The 18,264-nt window shown below is 50.0% G+C and overlaps 1 protein-coding gene across 1 annotated transcript in view; it reads right to left on the reverse strand.

Moving 5' to 3' along the window:
- Positions 1 to 1,387, reverse strand: part of med11 (mediator complex subunit 11) — a 13,400-nt gene extending 12,013 nt beyond the window's left edge. Inside the window, exon 1 of the mRNA XM_060854489.1 lies at positions 1,104 to 1,387. Within this exon, the coding sequence (XP_060710472.1) occupies positions 1,104 to 1,188 (85 nt within the window). The 5' untranslated portion in view covers positions 1,189 to 1,387. The remainder of the gene's footprint in view (positions 1 to 1,103) is intronic.
- Positions 1,388 to 18,264: the final 16,877 nt, after the last annotated feature.

Consider the following 18,264-nt stretch of genomic DNA (forward strand, 5'->3'; position numbering starts at 1 on the left):
GTCTCTCTCTCTCCTTCTCTGCCCACCTCCCCCCCTCTCTCTGCCCACCTCCCCCCTCTCTCTCTCTCTCTGCCCACCTCCCCCCCCCCTCTCTCTCTCTGCCCACCTCCCCCCACTCTCTCTCTCTGCCCACCTCCCCCCACTCTCTCTCTCCTGCCCACCTCCCCCCCCCTCTCTCTCCTGCCCACCTCCCCCCACTCTCTCTCTCTGCCCACCTCCCCCCACTCTCTCTCTCTCTGCCCACCTTTTCTCTCTCTCTCCTTCTCTGCCCACCTCCCCCCCTTCTCTGCCCACCTCCCCCCTCTCTCTCTCTCTGCCCACCTCCCCCCACTCTCTCTCTCTCTCCTTCTCTGCCCACCTCCCCCCTCTCTCTCTCTCTGCCCACCTCCCCCCCCTCTCTCTCTCTGCCCACCTCCCCCCCCTCTCTCTCTCTCTGCCCACCTCCCCCCTCTCTCTCTCCCCACCTCCCCCCACTCTCTCTCTCTGCCCACCTCCCCCCACTCTCTCTCTCTGCCCACCTCCCCCCACTCTCTCTCTCTGCCCACCTCCCCCCACTCTCTCTCTCTGCCCACCTCCCCCACTCTCTCTCTCTGCCCACCTCCCCCCTCTCTCTCTCTCTGCCCACCTCCCCCCTCTCTCTCTCTCTGCCCACCTCCCCCCTCTCTCTCTCTCTCTGCCCACCTCCCCCTCTCTCTCTCTCTGCCCACCTCCCCCTCTCTCTCTGCCCACCTCCTCTCTCTTTGCCCACCTCCTCTCTCTCTCTTCCTCTCTGCCCACCTCCTCTCTCTCTCTGCCCACCTCCTCTCTCTCTCTGCCCACCTTCTCTCTCTCTCTCTCTCTCTCTCTGCCCACCTTCTCTCTCTCTCTCTCTCTCTGCCCACCTTCTCTCTCTCTCTCTCTGCCCACCTTCTCTCTCTCTCTCTCTCTCTCTCTCTCTCTCTCTGCCCACCTTCTCTCTCTCTCTCTCTCTCTCTGTGCCCACCTTCTCTCTCTCTCTCTCTCTCTCTCTCTGTGCCCACCTTCTCTCTCTCTCTCTCTCTCTCTCTCTCTGCCCACCTTCTCTCTCTCTCTCTGCCCACCTTCTCTCTCTCTCTCCTTCCTACCTGCAGTCTGCAGAATGATGGCTATCTCCTTCTCGATCTCCTCCAGGTTCCGGAGTTTCTCGTTAGCCGGTCCGTAGGTGCCCATGGCGGGGAGTTCGCTTCACCGGGAGCTGGGAACCGATCCTGGGGATCAGAGCTGGGATCGGGCTCAGGACCGGACTCCGGATTAACACATGCAGCCGGAGAGGAAGCCAGCAGCAGCAAAAGCAAAGGGCAACACAGGCTCCAGCGACAGCGCCGCACCCACAGACACAGAGTTACTGAGCCAAGCAGAGAGAGAGAGAGCTGGCTGTGGGTGTAACCAATAGGAACATGGTCACTGACCGAGTAACCAATGGGAACATGGTCACTGACAGGGAGAGTAACCAATGGGAACATGGTCACTGACAGAGTAACCAATGGCAACATGGTAACTGACAGAGAGTGTAACCAATGGGAACATTGTAACTGACAGAGAGTGTAACCAATAGGAACATGGTCACTGACCGAGTAACCAATGGGAACATTGTAACTGACAGAAAGAGTAACCAATGGGAACATGGTCACTGACAGAGAGTGTAACCAATGGGAACATGGTCACTGACAGGGAGAGTAACCAATGGGAACATGGTAACTGACAGAGTAACCAATGGGAACATGGTAACTGACAGAGTAACCAATGGGAACATGGTAACTGACAGAGAGTGTAACCAATGGGAACATTGTAACTGACAGAGTAACCAATGGGAACATGGTAACTGACAGAGTGATCAATGGGAACATTGTGACTGACAGAGGGTAGAACCAATGGGAACATGGTAACTGACGGAGTAACCAATGGGAACATGGTAACTGACAGAGAGTGTAACCAATGGGAACATGGTAACTGACAGAGTAACCAATGGGAACATGGTAACTGACAGAGAGTGTAACATGTTAACTGACAGAGTAACCAATGGCAACATGGTAACTGACAGAGAGTGTAACCAATGGGAACATTGTAACTGACAGAGTTACCAATGGGAACATAGTAACTGACAGAGAGAGTAATCAATGGGACCATGGTAACTGACAAAGGGTAGAACCAATGGGAACATGGTAACTGACAGATTCACCAATGGGAACATGGTAACTGACAGAGTAACCAATGGCAACGTGGTAACTGACAGAGAGTGTAACCAATGGGAACATTGTAACTGACAGAGTTACCAATGGGAACATAGTAACTGACAGAGAGAGTAACCAATGGGACCATGGTAACTGACAAAGGGTAGAACCAATGGGAACATGGTAACTGACAGATTCACCAATGGGAACATGGTAACTGACAGAGTAATCAATGGGAACATTGTGACTGACAGAGGGTAGAACCAATGGGAACATGGTAACTGACTGAGTCACCAATGGGAACATGGTAACTGACAGAGAGTGGAACCAATGGGAATATGGTGACTGACAGAGTAACCAATGGGAAAATGGTAACTGACAGAGGGTGGAACCAATGGGAAAATGGTAAATGACAGAGGCTATAACCAATGGAAACATTGAAACTGACAGAGAGTGAAACCAATGGGAAGATTGAAACTGACAGAGTAATCAATGGGAACATTGTAACTGACGGATGGTAGAACCAATGGGAAAATGGTAAATGACAGAGTTGCCAATGGGAACATTGTAACTGACTGCGAGTGTAACCAACAGCAATGGCGGGTACTACTTATAGAGTCATAGAGATGTACAGCATGGAAACAGACCCTTCCGTCCAACACGTCCAGCTCTGATCTCCAGCATCTGCAGTCCCCACTTTCTCCTAGAAGATATCCCAACCCATCTAGTCCCACCTGCCAGCACCCAGCCCATATCCCTCTAAACCCTTCCTATTCATATACCCATCCAAATGCTTCTTAAATGTTGCAATTGTACCAGCCTCCACCACTTCCTCTGGCAGCTCATTCCATACACGTACCACCCTCTGTGTGAAAAAGTTGCCCCGTAGGTCTCTTTTATATCTTTCTCCTCTCACCTTAAACCTATGCCCTCTAGTTCTGGACTCCCCGAACTCAGGGAAAAGACTTTGCCTATTTACCCTATCCATGCCCCACATAATTTTGTAAACCTCTATAAGGTCACTCCTCAGCCTCCAACGCTCCGGGGAAAACAGCCCCAGCCTGTTCAGCCTCTCCCTATAGCTCAAATCCTTCAACCCTGGCAACATCCTTGTAAATCTTTTCTGAACCCTTTCAAGTTTCACAACATCTTTCCGATAGGAAGGAGACCAGAATTGCACGCAATATTCCAACAGTGGCCTAACCAATGTCCTGTACAGCCACAACATGACCTCCTAACTCCTGTACTCAATATTCTGACCAATAAAGGAAAGCATACCAAATGCCTTCTTCACTATCCTATCTACCTGTGACTCCACTTTCAAGGAGCTATGAACCTGCACTCCAAGGTCTCTTTGTTCAGCAACACTCCCTAGGACCTTACCATTAAGTGTATAAGTCCTGCTAAGATTTGCTTTCCCAAAATGCAGCACTTCGCATTTATCTGAATTAAACTCCATCTGCCACTTCTCAGCCCATTGGCCCATCTGGTCCAGATCCTGTTGTAATCTGAGGTAACCCTCTTCACTGTCCACTACACCTCCAATTTTGGTGTCATCTGCAAACTTACTAACTGTACCTCTTCTGCTCACATCCAAATCATTTATGTAAACGACAAAAAGTAGAGGGCCCAGCACCGATCCTTGTGGAACTCCACTGGTCACAAGCCTCCAGTCTGAAAAACAACCCTCCACCACCACCCTCTGTCTTCTACCTTTGAGCCAGTTCTGTATCCAAATGGCTAGTTCTCCCGGTATTCCATGAGATCTAACCTTGCTAATCAGTCTCCCATGGGGAACCTTGTCAAACGCCTTACTGAAGTCCATATAGATCACATCTACTGCTCTGCCCTCATCAATCCTCTTTGTTACTTTTTCAAAAAACTCAGTCAAGTTTTGTGAGACATGATAGCCATGTTGACTATCCCTAATCAGTCCTTGCCTTTCCAAATACATGTACATCCTGTCCCTCAGGATTCCCTCCCACAACTTGCCCACCACCGAGGTCAGGCTCACCGGTCTATAGTTCCCTGGCTTGTCTTTACCGCCCTTCTTAAACAGTGGCACCAAGTTTGCCAACCTCCAGTCTTCCGGCACCTCACCTGTGGCTATCGATAATACAAATCTCAGCAAGAGGCCCAGCAATCACGCCTCTCGCTTCCCACAGAAGTCTCAGGTACACCTGATCAGGTCCTGGGGATTTATCCACTTTTATGCATTCCAAGACATCCAGCACTTCCTCCTCTGTAATCTGGACATTTTGCAAGATGTCACCATCTATTTCCCTCCAGTCTATATCCTCCATATCATTTTCCACAGTAAATACTGATGCAAAATACTCATTTAATATCTCCCCCATTTTCAGTGGCTCCACACAAAGGCCGCCTTGCTGATCTTTGAGGGGCCCTATTCTCTCCCTAGTTACCCTTTTGTCCTTAACGTATTTGTAAAAACTCTTTGGATTCTCCTTAATTCTATTTGCCAAAGCTATCTCATGTCCCCTTTTTGCCCTCCTGATTTCCCTCTTAAGTATACTCCTACTTCCTTTATACTCTTCTAAGGATTCACTCATGGAGAAAGTGAGGACTGCAGATGCTGGAGACCAGAGTTGAAATGTTTGCTGGAAAAACACAGCCGGCCTGGCAGCATCCGAGGAGCAGGAGAATCGACGTTTCAGGCATAAGCCCTTCTTCAGGAATGATTCACTCGATCTATCCTGTCTATACCTGACATATGCTTCCTTCTTTTTATTAACCAAACCCTCAATTTCTTTAGTCATCCAGCATTCCCTATACCTACCAGCCTTCCCTTTCACCCTGACAGGAATACACTGAAGTGACAGAACGGACAGTTCTGGGGCCACAATTATTGACGGCATCTATTAACCACTTATATGAGGAAAATGAATGCGGCAACACCAAAGTTATGAATGATGGAAAAACAGGTGGAAAGGCAAATGGTGAGGAATGCAGAAAGGTTAAGGGGCACTCGGCCTGATGTTTCTTCCCAGATGCTGCCAGAGCTGCTTTTACAGCAACTTGTACTTTTCATCCTGACTTACAGCATCCACAGTTTTGCAGTTTTCATTTCCTGTCCCTGTCCTGGGAGTGTTTGATGGGGGAACAGTGTAGAGGGAGCTTTACTCTGTATCTAACCCTGTGCTGTCCCTGTCCTGGGAGTGCTATAAGGGGAACAGTGTAGAGGGAGCTTTAATCTGTATCTAACCCTGTGCTGTCCCTGTCCTGGGTGTGTTTGATGGGGAACAGTGTAGAGGGAGCTTTAATCTGTATCTAACCCTGTGCTGTCCCTGTCCTGGGTGTGTTTGATGGGGAACAGTGTAGAGGGAGCTTTACTCTGTATCTAACCCTGTGCTGTCCCTGTCCTAGGAGTGCTATAAGGGGAACAGTGTAGATGGAGCTTTAATCTGTATCTAACCCTGTGCTGTCCCTGTCCTGGGAGTGTTTGATGGGGGAACAGTGTAGAGGGAGCTTTAATCTGTATCTAACCCTGTGCTGTCCCTGTCCTGGGTGTGTTTGATGGGGGAACAGTGTAGAGGGAGCTTTAATCTGTATCTAACCCTGTGCTGTCCCTGTCCTGGGAGTGTTTGATGGGGGAACAGTGTAGAGGGAGCTTTACTCTGTATCTAACCCTGTGCTGTCCCTGTCCTAGGAGTGTTTGATGGGGGACAGTGTAGAGGGAGCTTTAATCTGTATCTAACCCTGTGCTGTCCCTGTCCTGGGTGTGTTTGATGGGGGACAGTGTAGAGGGAGCTTTAATCTGTATCTAACCCTGTGCTGTCCCTGTCCTGGGAGTGTTTGATGGGGGAACAGTGTAGAGGGAGCTTTACTCTGTATCTAACCCTGTGCTGTCCCTGTCCTAGGAGTGCTATAAGGGGAACAGTGTAGATGGAGCTTTAATCTGTATCTAACCCTGTGCTGTCCCTGTCCTGGGAGTGTTTGATGGGGGACACTGTAGAGGGAGCTTTACTCTGTATCTAATCCCGTGCTGTCCCTGTCCTGGGAGTGTTTGATGGGGGACAGTGTAGAGGGAGTTTTATTCTGTATCTAATCCTGTGCTGTCCATGGGAGTATTTCGTGGGGGGGACAGTGTAGAGGGAGCTTTACTCTGTATCTAACCCCATGCTGTCGGGATAATGGGATCAAAGCTGGAACAGGTGTAATCAGATAGAAGGGCAGAACAAACTCCAAGGGCAGAAGGGCCTACACTTGTTCCTGTTTTCTGTGAGAAGGAAGGAGGACATCAGGTGCATGAAGAGCAGGGGTTTGGAGTCGTCGAAGAGGGTCACACTGGGGACAGGTTATCTGTGATCCCTCCCTGATGGAGCTTATCCAGTCTGGGGATGCACAGCTTCAGTCAGAGCTACCATTACCATGTCGTGCCATTGGGGGGAGCCCTGGCGCTGACTTTCCAGCTATCACAGATTAGGCACCCTCTTGACAACTGCACACACCCCAAACTCTTCCCTGCACACAAGAAACGTGCAAAAAAAATTGTTGAAAACTTTATATTTGCATAGTGCCTTCTACATCGAGAAGACAGAGAGTCCACAGCACGAAGACAGACCCTTTGGCCAGAACTGGTCCAAAATGTCCATCCACGCTAACCCCATTTCCCTGCACTTAGGCCAGATCCTACTCATCCTTTCTTATCCACCATGCTTAGTAGCTGCTGCCGTCCTTTGTAACTGGAGTCACTGTCCCATTAAGAAATGAAATGGCCAGTTTGCACAGAGCATGATCCCACACATAGTAGTCTGTCCTAGGGTAGTGTCCAGGGATGTGCAGGTTAGGGTGGATTGGCCGTGCTAAATTGCCCCATAGTGTCCAGGGATGTGCAGGTTAGGGTGGATTGGCCATGCTAAATTGCCCCATAGTATCCAGGGATGTGCAGGTTAGGGTGAATTGGCCATGCTAAATTGTCCCATAGTGCCCAGGGATGTGCAAGTTAGGGTGGATTGGCCGTGCTAAATTGTCCCATAGTGTCCTGGGATGTGCAGGTTAGAGTGGATTGGCCATGCTAAATTGCCCCATAGTGCCCAGGGATGTGCAGGTTAGGGTGGATTGGCCGTGCTAAATTGCCCCATAGTGCCCAGGGATGTGCAGGTTAGGGTGGATTGGCCGTGCTAAATTGTCCCATAGTGTCCAGGGATGTGCAGGTTAGGGTGGATTGGCCGTGCTAAATTGTCCCATAGTGCCCAGGGATGTGCAGGTTAGGGTGGATTGGCCGTGCTGTATTGTCCCATAGTGCCCAGGGATGTGCAGGTTAGGGTGGATTGGCCGTGCTAAATTGTCCCATAGTGCCCAGGGATGTGCAGGTTAGGGTGGATTGGCCGTGTTAAATTGTCCCATAGTGCCCAGGGATGTGCAGGTTAGGGTGGATTGGCCGTGCTAAATTGTCCCATAGTGTTCAGGGATGTGCAGGTTAGGGTGGATTGGCCATGTTAAATTGTCCCATAGTGCCCAGGGATGTGCAGGTTAGGGTGAATTTGCCATGCTAAATTGCCCCATAGTGTCCAGGGATGTGCAGGTTAGGGTGGATTGGCCGTGCTAAATTGCCCCATAGTATCCAGGGATGTGCAGGTTAGGGTGAATTGGCCATGCTAAATTGTCCCATAGTGTCCAGGGATGTGCAGGTTAGGGTGAATTGGCCATGCTAAATTGTCCCATAGTATCCAGGGATGTGCAGGTTAGAGTGGATTGGCCATGCTAAATTGCCCCATAGTGCCCAGGGATGTGCAGGTTAGGGTGGATTGGCCGTGCTCAATTAGATTAGATTAGATTAGATTACTTACAGTGTGGAAACAGGCCCTTCGGCCCAACAAGTCCACACCGACCCGCCGAAGCGCAACCCACCCATAGCCCTACATTTACCCCTTACCTAACACTACGGGCAATTTAGCATGGCCAATTCACCTGGCCCGCACATCTTTGGACTGTGGGAGGAAACCGGAGCACCCAAAGTAAACCCACGCAGACATGGGGAGAATGTGCAAACTCCACACAGACAGTCGTCTGAGGCAGGAATTGAACCCGGGTCTCCGGCGCTGTGAGGCAGCAGTGCTTCCAGGAATGTGCAGGTTAGGGTGGATTGGCCGTGCTAAATTGTCCCATAGTGCTCAGGGATGTGCAGGTTAGGGTGAATTGGCCATGCTAAATTATCCCATAGTGTCCAGGGATGTGCAGGTTAGGGTGGATTGGCCGTGCTAAATTGTCCCATAGTGCCCAGGGATGTGCAGGTTAGGATGGATTGGCCATGCTAAATTGTTCCATAGTGTCCAGTGATGTGCAGGTTAGATAGATTGCACATGGGAAATGCAGGGTTACTGGGATAGGGCATGAGGGATGGATCTGGAGCAGGAGAGGGTCAGTGCAGACTTGATGGGCCAAATGGCCTCTTTCCACATTGTTCAGGGTTCCACGATTCTATATGTGTTCCTGACCTAGATCACCTGGTGTTAACTGACATTGGTTGAGCAATATATATTGGTGGTCGGTGTTGGGGCGGGGGGGAGGATGGCGCCTTTCGCATCCGCTATCGTTTTGAGTTTGAGTGATGTACTTTGTCCTGGGAATTTTGTGAAGAAGGGTTGTGACAGATGTCGGGCAATGTGCTCCAAAGCCAATAAAATAACAGCTTGTGAGGCTTTGGGGAAATTGTTTTTTGGTTTCCGTTAAAACAATAGAAGCAGCCTGACTGGGTGGGATCAAGCTCCCAGAGATCCAGGACGTTAGGTTTTAGTTTTTCAATAGCTGGGGGTCTTGAAGCTGGGGTTTAGAAGCTGCAGTACATCTCTCCCTTCTCTCTCTCTCTCTCAGTTTTCTCTTGATACCTTTCCCCCTCCTGATTTGGAGAATTGCCTGTGAGATCATCTATTTTACTGAATTTGCCTTTGCCAAGGGTGTGTTTATGAGATGTTACTATTATTGGAACAGTTGCCATTTCGTAGTTAAATAATCTATTAAGATATTCCAATTTCTTCTTTCTTTTTGTTGCATTTTAACTACAGCGTACGAATAAAGTGCATTTTTCTTCAAGCCTGGTAGTTTCACCAATTGAATTGCATCTGGGACACAAAAGCTGACACTTGCATTTAAATAAGAAAATGTTAGGGGCTAGGCTACCTTCTGAATATATTTTGAGGGGGTCTGGTCTGATCCATGACAAATTGGAATCTCATCCGGGCTTCGAACCCGAGACCTCTCATACGTTTCATCGCACAAAAACTAGGACAAAAGACACCTCTTATCACAGCAGCCAAGCGAGTATCTCAGTTGAATGTCACAATCCCCTACACCTTGATGCATATTGGCTGTATCCATCCAGCAGCGTTTCATCCTTGGGGCTCTTCATTAGCTGCAGACAGAATTCCCACCCTTCTCCTTCAGCATCCGATTGCCAACCACCCTCTGCAGACTTGTCTTCATCTGTCATTGCTCACATCCTCTCCCCCCGCCCACCCCCCAACTCCCCCAGACAGTAAATGGAAATGTCCTGGGGAGAGATCTGGGCGTTCAGGTCCTGTAGGTGGCAACAGAGGTCAATAAAGTGGTCAAGGAAGCAGATGGCATGCTTTCCTTCAATGGATGAGGTACTGAGTACAAGAGTTGGCAGGTCATGTTACAGTTGTATAGGACTTTGATTTGGCTACCTTTGGAATACTGTGTACAGTTATAGAGTCATAGAGATGTACAGCACGGAATCAGACCCTTCAGTCCAACCCTTCCATTCCAATATCCCAATCCAATCTAGTCCCACCTGCCAGCACCCGACCCATATCCCTTCCTTTTCATATACCCATCCAGATGTCTTTTAAATGTTGCAATTGTACCAGCCTCCATCACTTCCTCTGGCAGCTCATTCCATACACGTACCACCCTCTGTGTGAAAACATTGCCCCTTAGATTTCTTTTATATCTTTCCCTTCTCACCCTAAACCTATGCCCTCTAGTTCTGGACTCAGGAAGAGACTTTGTCTATTTATCCTATCCATGCCCCTCATAATTTTATAAACCTCTATAAGGTCACCCCTCAGCCTCCGACGCTCCAGGGAAAACAGCCCCAGCCTGTTCAGCCTCTCCCTATAGCTCTGATCCTCCAACCCTGGCAACATCCTTGTAAATCTTTTCTGAACCCTGTCAAGTTTCACAACATCTTTCCGATAGGAAGGAGACCAGAATTGCACACAATATTCCAACAGTGGCCTAACCAGTGTCCTGTACAGCTGCAACATGACCTCCCAACTCCTGGACTCAATACTCTGATCAATAAAGGAAAGCATACCAAATACCTTCTTCACTATCCTATCTACCTGTGACTCCACTTTCAAGGAGCTATGAACCTGCACTCCAAGGTCTCTTTGTTCAGCAACGCTCCCCAGGACCTCATCATTAAGTGTATAAGTCCTGCTAAGATTTGCTTTCCCAAAATGCAGCACCTCGCATTTATCTGAATTAAACTCCATCTGCCACTTCTCAGCCCATTGGCCCATCTGGTCCAGTTCCTGTTGTAATCTGAGGTAACCCTCTTCGCTGTCCACTACACCTCCAATTTTGGCATCATCTGCAAACTTACTAACTGTCCCTCTTATGCTCACATCCAAATCATTTATGTAAATGACAAAAAGTAGAGGGCCCAGCACTGATCCTTGTGGCACTCCACTGGTCACAGGCCTCCAGTCTGAAAAACAACCCTCCACCACCACCCTCTGTCTTCTACCTTTGACCCAGTTCTGTATCCAAATGGCTAGTTCTCCCTGTATTCCATGGGACCTAACCTTGCTAATCAGTCTCCCATGGGGAACCTTGTTGAACGCCTTACTGAAGTCCATGTAGATCACGTCTATTGCTCTGCCCTCATCAATCCTCTGTTACTTCTTCAAAAAACTCAATCAAGTTTGTGAGACATGATTTCCCATGCACAAAGCCATGTTGACTATCCCTAATCAGTCCTTGTCCTTCCAAATACATGTACATCCTGTCCCTTTGGGTTCCCTCCCACAACTTGTTCTGGTCGCCACATTACCAACAGGATGTGGCGAGGGTGCAGAGGAAGCTCACCAGGATGTTGCCTGGTATGGAGGGCATTGGCTATGAGGAGAAGTTGAGTAGATTAAGATTACTTTCATTAGAAAGACAAGTTGAGGGGGAACTTGATTGTGGTCTACAAAATCAGGAGAGGTGTTTACAGGGTGGATAGCAAGGAGATTGTTCTGAGTGGGGGGCATTCAATTTACTAGGGGGTCATGAGATCAAGGTGAGAGGGGAAAGGTTGAGAGGAGATATGTGTGGAAAGTTCTTTATGCAGAGGGTGGTGGGTAGCTGGAACACTTTGCCAGCGGAGGTGGAAGGAGAAGGAACGATAGCATCATTGAAGATGTATCAAGACTGAAACATGAATGGGCAGGGAGATGCTGACCCTTGGGAAATAGGCGACAGTTTTAGATAGAGGCTCTGGATTGGGGTAGGCTTGGAGGGACAAAAGGTCAGTTCCTGTGCTGGAGCATTCTTTGTTCTTTGTTCCTCCCCCGGCAGACTCAGGGATCCCTCGATTCCTATCGCCCCACCATTGGTGCCTGGGATCATCAGCTCCCTGGGCCCCAAGGTCTGGAATTCCCATCTCGAAAACCACTTTGAGCCTCTCACTCTCTCTGGTTGTCTCTGCCTTTCTCTCTCGCTGTCTCCCTCCCTGCTTTTCTCTCTCTCTCGCTGCCTGTCTCCCTCTTAACATCTTCCACTATGTCTCTCTCACGTTCTATCCCTTTGACTCTGTCTCTCCATTTTGCGCTGTCTCTCTGTCTTTCTCTGTCTCTTTCTCCGTTTCGCACTGTCTCTTTTTCTCTGTCTCACTCTTTCTCTCTCGGTCTCTCTCCTCGGTCTCTCCACACTCTTTGCAACTCTCTTTATTTCTCTTTCTCTCTCTGTTTCCTCCTCTCTCTTTCTGTTTTCCTCTTCCCCTCTTTCTCTAACTTACTCAAATTTCCTCTGTTTCCTCTTCTGTCTCTGATTGTCTCTCTCTGTCTCATCTTTCTGACTTTCTCTCTGTTTTCTTCTCTCTGTCCCTGTCTCTGTCTTGCTGTCTCACTCTTTCTCTCTCTCTCTCTCTCTCTATTTCTCTCTCATCTCTGTTTTAAATCTGCCACTTGTTACCCTACAGACACACCCTCACACATACATACACAAACCCTCACACACACAGACCTGACCTTTCGTTCTACATTGTCCAACATGACGAAATATTGTCTCTCGCTTACTTTCCTAACCTCCTTTAATATCTTATAAACCTCAGTTAGATCTCCTTCCATTCTTCGTAATCTAGAGAGCACAAACTGCTCCTTCTCCCCTCATAAAATGAGCAGCACCGTGGCTCAGCGGTTAGCACTGCTGCCTCACAGCGCCAAGGACCCAGGTTCAATTCCACCCTCAGGCAACTGACTGTGTGGACTTTGCATGTTCTCCCCGTGTCTGTGTGGGTTCCCTCCGGGTGCTCCGGTTTCCTCCCACAGTCCAAAGCTGTGCAGGTTAGGGTGAATTGGCCAGGATAAATTGTCCCATAGTGTACAGGCTAAGGGGGCTCACTCTGAGATATGCAGGGTCATTGAGATAGGGTATGGGTCTGAATGGGATACTCTTTAGAAGGTGTTAGGATGGAGGGACTGGGGGAACAGAGGGAGAGAGTGTGGAGGGGGAGAGAGACTGGGGGACAGAGGGAGAGAGTGTGGAGGGGGAGAGAGACTGGGGGACAGAGGGAGAGAGTGTGGAGGGGGAGAGAGACTGGGGGACAGAGGGGGAGAAAGAGAGACTTGGGGATGGAGGGAGAGTCTAGAGATGGGAAAATAGAGAGAGAATGAGTGTGGGAGATGGGGAGAGAGAGAGTGTGTGGGTTGGGAAAATGGAAGGAAAGACTAGGGATGGAGGGAGAGAGATGGAAAATTCACAGAATCCCTGCAGTGTGGAAAACAGGCCATTCATCCCTCTGAAGAGCAACCCACCCTCCTATCCTTTCCCTACAACCCTGCATTTCCCATGGCTAACCCACACATCTTTGAACTGGAAAATGGAGGGAAAGATTGGGGGGAGAGAAGGAGAGAAAGACAGAGTGGGGAGGGGATTGCAGAGAGTGATGTGATGGTAGTAACTGAAATTTTCTCTCAGTAGTTTAGTGGGAAGATGAAATGGGCAGTTGCAGGTCTGTGTGTGTGAGGGTTTGTGTATGTATGTGTGAGGGTGTGTCTGTGTTTGTGTGTGTGAGGGTGAGGGTGTGTGTGTGGGTGTGTGTGTGTGAGGCCTTGTGTGTGTGAGGCTGTGTGTGTGTGTGTGTGAGGGTGTGTCTGTGCACATGTGTGTGTGAGAGGGTGTGTGTGTGTGTGCGCGTCTATGTGTGTGTACGGGTGTGTCTGTGTGTGTGAGACGGTGTGTCTGGGTGTGTGTGACAGTGTGTCTGCATGTGTGTGTGTCAATGTGTGTGTAAAGGTGTGTCTATGTGTGTGATGGTGTGTGTAAGTGTGTGTGTGTGTGTGTGAGATGGTGTGTGAGGGTGTGGGTGTGTTTGTGTTTGTGTGCGTGTCGAGGTGTGTGTAAGGTGTGTCTGTGTGTGTTTGATGGTGTGTGTGAGGGTGTGTCTGTGTGTGTGAGGGTTTGTGTGAGTATATGTGAGGGTGTGTCTGTGTGTGTTTGACAGTGTGTGTGAGGGTGTGTCTGTGTGTGTGAGGGTTTGTGTGGGGGTGTGTGTCTGTATGTGTGTGCATGTGTGTGTGTGTTTTAGGATTTGTGTGTGTTGGGGGGGGGGATGTGTATGTGTGTGCAGGGGGGTGGTGAGTGTAGATGTGTGCGTGTGCAAGAGAGATCCCCTGACACAGTGAATACACATCCTCCGGCCCCTCCTGTGCGGTACCCCGAGAGCGAGGGGAGATTGTGTGGGCTGTCGAGCGAGTGGGTGAAACTTTCACAAGGCCATCACCCTCAGATCCCAGCTGGTACTGAAGGCTCATTTGTCCAGCCTTCTGTTGGCAGAACTTGGCATGATTTATTATTGTCACGTGTCCCTGGGTAGAGTGAAAACTTTTGTTTTGCCAGCAGTACGATCATACCATTACAAATCCCATGAGGGTCATAGAACAGAGTGAGGAAGACAGTGGTCCAACTGCAGAGAAGGTCTTCCTAACCTCTCCGCCCCCACCCCACTCCGGCCTATCACCCTCACCTTGACCTCCTTCCACCTATCACATCTCCATCGCCCCTCCCCCAAGTCCCTCCTCCCTACCTTTTATCTTAGCCTGCCTGGTACCCTCTCCTCATTCCTGATGAAGGGCTTATGCCCGAAATGTCGAATTTCCTATTCCTTGGATGCTGCCTGACCTGCTGTGTTTTAACCAGCAACACATTTTCAACTACACAGAGCGAGACCAACATCAAATTTAAACTTTGAGAGGTCCATTCAGAATTCTTACAACAGCGGAGAAGAAGCTGTTCTTGAATCTGTTAGTTCATGGGTTTAACCTTCTACCCAATAGAAAAGCTGCAATTATGACCAGGATAGGAGAGTTCTTTGATGATGTTGGCTGCCCTTCTGAGGCAGTGGGCAGTGTGGATGGAATCAATGGATGGACGAGTGTGTAATGGACTGGGCTGTGTTCACAACTCTCTGTAGTTTCTTACAGTCCCGGGCAAAGCAGTTACCATACCAAGCCTTGATGCATCGGGACAGAATGCTTTCTATCTCTAAAAACTGGCAAGAGTCACAGAGATGTACAGCACAGAAACAGACCCTTCGGTCCAACTCATCCATGCCAACCAGATATCCCAACCCAATCTGCCAGCACTTGGCCCATATCCCTCCAAACCCTTCCTCTTCGTATACCCATCCAGATGCCTTTTAAATGCTGTGATTGTACCAGCCTCCACCACTTCCTCTGGCAGCTCATTCCATACACACATCACCCTCTGTCCCCTTTAAATATTTCCCCTCTCTCCCTATTCTATGCCCTCTAGTTCTGGACACCCCCACCCCGGGGAAAGACTTTGTCTATTTATCCTATCCATGTCCCGCATGATCTTATAAACCTCCATAAGTTTCATACAGTATGGAAACAGGCCCAACCAGTCCACACCAACCCTCCGAAGAGTAACCCACCCAGACCCCTCTACACTAACTTTACCCCCTAACTAATGCACCTAACCTACACATCCCTGGACACTATGGGACAATTTAGCTTGGCCAATCCACCCTAACCTGCACATCTTTGGACTGTGGGAGGAAACCGGAGCACCCGGAGGAAACCCACGCAGACACGGGGGTGAATGTGCAAACTCCACACAGACAATCGCCCGAGGTGGGAATTGAACCTGGATCCCTGGCGCTGTGAGGCAGCAGTGCTAACCACTGAATCACCATGCCACCCCCTCAGGTTACCTCTTGGCCTCTGGTGCCTCCAGGGATAACAGCCCCATCCTGTTCAGCCTCTCCCGATAGCTCAAACCCTCCAACATCCTGGTAAATCTTTTCTGAACCATTTCAAGTTTCACAACATCCTTCCGATAGGAAGATGACCAGCATTGCACGTGATATTCCAACAGTGGCCTAACCAATGTCCTGTACAGCTGCAACATGACCTCCCAACTCTTGTACTCAATACTCTGCCCAATAAAAGAAAGCAATAGACAATAGGTGCAGGAGTAGGCCATTCGGCCCTTCGAGCCTGCACCGCCATTCAATATGATCATGGCTGATCATTCCTAATCAGTATCCTCTTCCTGCCTTATCTCCATAACCCCTAATTCCACTATTCTTGAGAGATCTATCCAACTCTTTCTTAAATGAATCCAGAGACTGGGCCTCCACTGCCCTCTGGGGCAGAGCATTCCACACAGCCACCACTCTCTGGGTGAAGAAGTTTCTCCTCATCTCTGTCCTAAATGATCCACCCCATATTTTTAAGCTGCGTCCTACCCAAAGGCATACCCAATACCTTTGGGGAAAATCCTTCTGGATATATTTAAGCGTCAGATCTGGATAACATTCTTACACAGAGCTGCCAGCAGAAGTGGTTCGGTCAGGTACATCAACATTTAAAGGGCATTTGGACAAATACAGGGATAGGAAAGGATTGGAAGTATAGGGACCAAGTGCGGGGAGAGGTCGGTATGGACCAATTTCCGCTGTGCTCCGTGCTGTAGGACTCTGTCTCTCTTGACTGTGGGTACCTGAGGGCATCATATAGTCATTCCACACAGAAAGAGTCCTTTCAGCCCATTGAGGCTGTGTGAGCCCTTTGATACAGCATTCTGGCTAGTCCCAGTACTCTCCCCTCCTCCCCCACCCCCCCCTTCATCTCCATGTAAATTCCCTTCACCACCCCCTCCCCATCCCTGCGCTGCCCATTAAACCTTCCGAGTGCTTGTCATTTGTACAGCGCTGTTCCAGTAGAAATCTCCTCGAGTTAATTATTGAGAGAGCAAGAGCCACTTACGGAGCTTTCTAAAATCACGAGGGGGCATGGATAGGGTGAATGGACAAGTTATTTTCTCCCCACCAGTGTGAGGGAGTCCGAAACTAGAGGTTTAAGGTGAGAGATGAAGGATTTAAAAGGGGCCACTTTTTCACACAGAGGGTGGTGCGTGTGTGTGGAATGAGCTGCCAGAGGTGGAGGCTGGTACAATTACGGTATTTTAATCATCTGGATGGGGATATGAACAGGAAGGGATTACAGGGACAGGGACCAAATGCAGGCAAACGGGACTAGATTAGGTTAGGAGATCTGGTCGGCACAGACATGTCGGGCCGAAGGGTCTGTTTCTGTGCTGTATGGCCCGACAAGCCAGTTTGTGAGCTTGATCGCCCGGACTTGGTGATTGGGTTAGCGGCTAAACGCAGACTGGTTCGTTGAGCCGGACCTTGAGCCCATCTCCCCGGATGACTCGACCACACTGTGCGCCACCTGCTGGAAAATGGAGTCAGAGCAGTTAAACGGTCGGCTTTGACCAGCACAGGCTCAATGGGCCGAAGGGCCGTGGTGCTGATCTCCATCACCCTGTGACAAGGGCACCCTCACCCTGGGACTGGGAGAAACTGAGGGCTACACAGATGCTGGAGATCAGAGACCGGAGTGTGGCGCTGGAAAAGCACGCTATCCGAGGAGCAGGAGCGTCAACATTTCTGGCATAGGCCCTTCATCAGGAATGAGGTGGGGGAAAGGGGGCTGAGAGGTAAATGGGAGGGGTGGGGTGGGACTGAATGAACAGGAGCCAGGATTGAGAGAGGTAAGGGGGGGTGAGAGGGTGATAGGTCGGACAGAAGGGTGGGTTGGTAGGTGGGCAGGAAGATGGACGGGTAGAACAGGTCAACAGGGCGGTTGGAGGGTTGGATCTTAGATGAGGTGGGGGGTGGGGAAATGAGCAAACTGGTGAAATCCACGTTGTTGCCGTGGGGTTGGAGGCAGAAGGTGAGGTAGGCCTTGAGACTGAGTCCGGGCCTGTTTGTAACCGTACCATCTCATTCATCCAGCTGCCAATCTCCCCTGGGTTTTCCCCCCCTCTCCCATCACTGGGGGTCCTGGGGGGGAGGGGGTGGGCTGTGCCCCCTGTCACATCCAGCCCCCAACCCCCTGCCTCAGCTGCTGAAGGGTGGTTAAAGCCCTTGACCATGCCTTCACCACCCTCCCTATTCCCTTGCTGCTCTCCCTCTCAACGTGTAAAGCCACCCCCAGGTGCCTGCCCCCTCCATCTCTTTACACGCCCCCCCCTCACCCCACCCCCCCACAGGAAGTGAGGACCGCAGATGCTGGAGATCAGAGTGGAGAGTGTGGTGCTGGAAAAGCACAGCAGGTCGGGAACTGATGAAAGGTTAAAGCTGATCCACAAGGTGCCACAGTTCATGAGACCTTACGGTGTGTGCACATGGGAGAGAGGGAGGGAGGGAGGGAGGAGGAGAGAGAGGGAGAGAGGGGGGAGGGGGAGAGAGAGGGAGGGGGGGAGGGGGAGAGAGGGGGAGAGAGAGGGGGGAGGGGGAGAGAGAGGGGACGAGGGGGAGAGAGAGGGTGCGGGGGGAAGGGGGAGAGAGAGG

Source organism: Hemiscyllium ocellatum, chromosome 44, assembly GCF_020745735.1.
Source record: "Hemiscyllium ocellatum isolate sHemOce1 chromosome 44, sHemOce1.pat.X.cur, whole genome shotgun sequence".
Lineage (NCBI taxonomy): Eukaryota > Metazoa > Chordata > Chondrichthyes > Orectolobiformes > Hemiscylliidae > Hemiscyllium > Hemiscyllium ocellatum.